The 5,325-nt window shown below is 35.5% G+C and overlaps 1 protein-coding gene across 1 annotated transcript; it reads left to right on the forward strand.

The window, feature by feature from the left end:
* Positions 1 to 1,566: 1,566 nt before the first annotated feature.
* Positions 1,567 to 3,147, forward strand: LOC137405116 (aggrecan core protein-like). The gene is made up of 2 exons (XM_068091340.1): positions 1,567 to 1,897; positions 2,339 to 3,147. Exons 1-2 carry the CDS (start codon positions 1,567 to 1,569, stop codon positions 3,145 to 3,147), a joined length of 1,140 nt encoding a protein of 379 aa, XP_067947441.1.
* Positions 3,148 to 5,325: the final 2,178 nt, after the last annotated feature.

Consider the following 5,325-nt stretch of genomic DNA (forward strand, 5'->3'; position numbering starts at 1 on the left):
TTTATACATGTAGCTATTCTTTGTACAGCTGCCGCAATGTTATTTTATAACTGACGCATTAGTAATTCTTTTTACAGTTGTGTAAGCAAACATATCTTTTTATAGATATCCTTTGTGCAGTTGTACAATCACATTTTTATAATTGACATGTTAGTAATTATTTTACAGTTGTATAGATACTAGCTTATAGTTGTAATTGTCTGTTAATTTTTTCCAAATTGACATCAAGGCTGAAATTTTTAGTATTGCTAACTTGAGAATGAGTTGTTATGTGCAAAAACACAATCATTTGCTAAAGATGGTTTATCTCTATAAAACAAACATGATCCTTGCACGGCCATCTGTTTATGATAGAAGTCCCATCATGGAGTCTGCCGTAATTGATATCCACTCTTTGGGGTGGTCTCAGTATGGCTGAATCATACAAACTACAAACTATGTCATTCCAGTGAGCTGTTATCAATTTTATTTTGACAGAGATAAGCATTTGTTCAAGACAGAATTGAAGAGTAAAAAAAGTTTGATTTACATAGTCTGATATCGCTAATAAGGAGGTATCTGCTGGAAAGCATGTAAAACAAAAGAGGTACACATATTCAGTCTGCAATGTAATACAATGCAAGTAAAAATCAAAGTAATTTGTTATGGGCAGAAACCAATCTATATAGATCCAAGTGTTGGTTGGTTTGTTTGTCATATGTCAGTGATAGCAATAAATTTTAAGTATGACAATACAACTTTGAACTGGGATTGAACTAGAAATCCCAGTTTTGCAGACAGGCATGCTATGCACTATGTCACACAGCCTAGTTGCCATACTACGAAATAATTGTGTACATATATATTAAATATGCTAATCTTTAATGACAATTGGTTAAAATATGCATGCTTTAAGATTTATCTAGCACGCTTGAAGTACTCGACGAAAAATATGTATCCAGGCTTTTCCACAATGCTATGAATATGATAAGCATAAACTTAATTAACCTTATAGCACACACAAATAAACCAACACTATTATTTCACTTTTCCCAGAAATAAATAAATACGTACCTGCATTTAAAAGCTAGAGAAGTATATGTTGTGTATGTTGATTAAAGATTTTTTTCTGTGTCAAAATCTGTTTTATTATTCATGCAATGTAGAGCATTCAGCTAATAAATATTCATATATAAGTATTAAACGTCACAGTAAGTATGTTAGGCTGAGGTACTCTCACTATAATCAGTGGAAGACTTGTAAATTATGTCTGAGGTTTCAGATTTATTTAAATAGGGTTTAGTTGACATTATTTCAGGTACTTGACTTCCTGATCTGTACTGATACCCGAACTAAGACATTTCTACTCTAAAGACCTTGCAGTATTAGCCAGATACTATGAGTTTAGAATAACTAAACTTACAGTTTATCAATGTATTTGCCTAACAACAGCTCATAGCTGAGACAGTACGCCACAACAACCGAAATATAAAACCTGGAGCCCGTCAGTTCTAATCGCTACTCTTAAATGTGTTAAATAAATATTTTTAAAGTTCAATGATAAGTTTGTCAGAATTGCCCTGACAAATGGGCCAACTAAAAATTACAAGCTTATCTGACAAAGACTTGACAGTTAAAGACTTGACGGTTAAAGACTTGACAATTAAAGACTTGACAGTTAAAGACTTGAGAGTTAAAGACTTGACAGTTAATTACTTGACAGTTAAAGACTCGACAGTTAAAGACTCGACAGTTAAAGACTCGACAGTTAAAGACTCGACTGTTAAAGACTCGACAGTTAAAGACTCGACAGTTAAAGACTCGACAGTTAAAGACTTGACAGTTAAAGACTTGACAGTTAAAGACTTGACAGTTAAAGACTCGACAGTTAAAGACTCGACAGTTAAAGACTCGACAGGTAAAGACTCGACAGTTAAAGACTCGACAGTTAAAGACTTGACGGTTAAAGACTCGACAGTTAAAGACTCGACAGTTAAAGACTCGACAGTTAAAGACTCGACAGTTAAAGACTCGACAGTTAAAGACTCGACAGTTAAAGACTCGACAATTAAAGACTCGACTGTTAAAGACTTGACAGTTAAAGACTTGACAGTTAAAGACTTGACAGTTAAAGACTCGACAGTTAAAGACTCGACAGTTAAAGACTCGACAGTTAAAGACTCGACAGTTAAAGACTCGACAGTTAAAGACTCGACAATTAAAGACTCGACAGTTAAAGACTCGACTGTTAAAGACTCGACTGTTAAAGACTTGACAGTTAAAGACTCGACTGTTAAAGACTCGACAGTTAAAGACTCGACAGTTAAAGACTCGACAGTTTAAGACTCGACTGTTAAAGACTCGACAGTTAAAGACTCGACTGTTAAAGACTCGACAGTTAAAGACTTGACAGTTAAAGACTCGACAGTTAAAGACTCGACAGTTAAAGACTCGACAGTTAAAGACTCGACAGTTAAAGACTCGACAGTTAAAGACTCGACAGTTAAAGACTCGACAGTTAAAGACTCGACTGTTAAAGACTCGACAGTTAAAGACTCGACAGTTAAAGACTCGACAGTTAAAGACTTGACAGTTAAAGACTTGACAGTTAAAGACTTGACAGTTAAAGACTTGACTGTTAAAGACTTGACAGTTAAAGACTTGACTGTTAAAGACTCGACAGTTAAAGACTCGACAGTTAAAGACTCGACAGTTAAAGACTTGACAGTTAAAGACTTGACAGTTAAAGACTTGACAGTTAAAGACTTGACTGTTAAAGACTTGACAGTTAAAGACTTGACAGTTAAAGACTCGACAGTTAAAGACTCGACAGTTAAAGACTCGACTGTTAAAGACTTGACAGTTAAAGACTTGACAGTTAAAGACTCGACAGTTAAAGACTCGACTGTTAAAGACTTGACAGTTAAAGACTTGACAGTTAAAGACTCGACAGTTAAAGACTTGACAGTTAAAGACTTGACAGTTAAAGACTCGACAGTTAAAGACTTGACAGTTAAAGACTCGACAGTTAAAGACTTGACAGTTAAAGTCTCGACAGTTAAAGACTTGACAGTTAAAGACTCGACAGTTAAAGACTCGACAGTTAAAGACTCGACAGTTAAAGACTTGACAGTTAAAGACTTGACAGTTAAAGACTTGGCAGTTTAAGTTGCTTTACCACACTTTGACGTCTTTGGTAGTTTACATAAAACTTTTGAACCATAAATGACTTTTTAGTAATTTTAAAAGTAGTTTTAACTGATCGATGTGTCAGCAAATTTGACTTGAACCACTATTAAATCATCAATATATTGATTAAAGTGTCCATAACCTTGCCTGATGTTTTTTTAATCTGTTTTCTTGCTACTTGCTCAACCCTTTGAAACAGGTGGTCTTTATCATATTCTCTAATGAAACTACATGCTGAGAAGCGTTTCCTGATTTTAACCCATATATGTATGTATAGCCTTTACTTTTTCCATTAACACTGCGACTGTAGCTTTTGGTCTTTTGGTAGAAAAGCTGGTATCTGAAAAAAACACTTAATTTCTGCACTTGTGGAGCCCATTCTACTTAGATGTAAAGCTATAGTTGTAATCTCCGCAAAAACCAGAAAAGTACCGGTAGTCCAATCAGAAACTTCACCAAAAATGTGTCAACACTGGGCAGTCCCTTTTTACCTTATGCAAAGATATCAACAGTATCTGAGTTCACCTATACAGCCGACAAGCAAAAGAAACCAACTGATGAGTATATTCTATCTGAGTCATCTTTTTAACCACTCGATCCAAATGAAACAAAAGTGTTTCTATTTATGACCTCCAAATGTGTTTAAAGTAGTTTATTGCACAAGAAGCTATGATAAATACCAAGTTTTTATACAAGGAAAGTGTAGCTACACACCTCCATATGTCATTGCAATGCCATCATGGAAACAGCCATGTCATTCTCATTATATCTTGATTCGGTGTCTTTGTTTGGAAGCGGAACACCGGTGCGATCCGCCATCTTTGTGCAATGGAAATGGCCTTAGTGACCAACAGCCCCGCATTTGTGCGTGCGTAGAGGCCTCGCTTTCCTTAAAAATACCAACTTAAAATAAGGCGTCACACAATCAGGGCTTTACCACTGCGCCATATGGAAAAATTATCTGCTTGTCAGCCTAGTGCAGTGCTTCAGCACTGGCCCACCCAGGTGTCACTACAATATCGCTGTATAAGAATTTACTAAGAACAAATGGATTAACTACATGTTGCACAATGTCTACATAGGCACTATAACAAGCTCTACAGCATTTTCTTAGTGTAAAATGAAGAATATCTCACTTTGATATTCACTATTAGACTTCATTTAGTGGTCAGATAGAACTTTGCTTTCAACAAGTTGATAGCCACAATTGGATCTTTTCATATTCTACATTGTAAGTATGTATATGACATACATAGTGCTTAGCCACGAGTGCACCCAGGAGTCGTTACACTAGCGCTATATACATGCAAACAGGAAAGTCTACTAGCTGCTGTCTGTGGCAGCCACTTCTAAGCGTTGAATCAAGTAATTTGAGATTAAACTAATCAGTAAGCGCTAGATTGCAATCCCTGCTCGGAAGTGATGGAATGTTCCAAAACCCTACAGATTACTCAGCTAACAACGATTTGGTGATTGATGTCAGAGGTCAAAGGAAAGGTTAGTATCATTTAGCATTCCTTAGATTTTTTGTTATGGCAGCTGTTATCTCTAGTTTCTGCTGACGCATTGCTTATTTGAAATGTTCAGGTAGTTTTATGCCATTTGCCATTCTAATAAAAAGCTGTTGCTAGCCATCATAATATGTTTTACCTTAATCTTAAAATTTTAGAAAGAAAAAACATTATAAAAATCTTTTAATTATGTCAGGCCCTTCATGCCTTTGGAACCAAATGTAATAAATCAATCTGCATGTTTGCGAGCAACATACATCGACCAGGTGCTTTGTGTGTGGCTGTAATAGCAGGTACCTTTGATAAATGTTTTCTACGCATACTAAAGATATCGGTATCACATCAGGTAGCCTTGGGTTTAAAAATCTTTCTCTCAGTTCAGTAATCTGCTATGCTTTTTTTTGGTTAAAAGGTCAATTGGAGTTTAGGCTATACTTTGTGGTCTGTTAAGAAACGTCTTTGTAATAGCATCGCATATTCGTTATGTAGGTGTCAAAGGTTTGTCTTCTGAATCTCAAACAGAATGTTAGCACACTATATTAATACTACATGAATGCCCAGCGTTGTACTGGTTATTACAAAGTTTTTACACAGAAAATTGACATTTAATCAACAGATAAAACATTTACCATTCTAACTTTTAAAT

The sequence above is a fragment of the Watersipora subatra genome, chromosome 9 (genome assembly GCF_963576615.1).
Source record: "Watersipora subatra chromosome 9, tzWatSuba1.1, whole genome shotgun sequence".
Taxonomy (NCBI): domain Eukaryota; kingdom Metazoa; phylum Bryozoa; class Gymnolaemata; order Cheilostomatida; family Watersiporidae; genus Watersipora; species Watersipora subatra.

Coding starts and splice junctions, on each gene's coding strand:
- LOC137405116 (XM_068091340.1), top strand. CDS start 1,567: ATGGGCCAACTAAAAATTACAAGCTTATCTGACAAAGACTTGACAGTT. Junction 1,898..2,338: donor GACAGTTAAAGACTCGACAG/GTAAAGACTCGA, acceptor CGACTGTTAAAG/ACTCGACAGTTAAAGACTCG.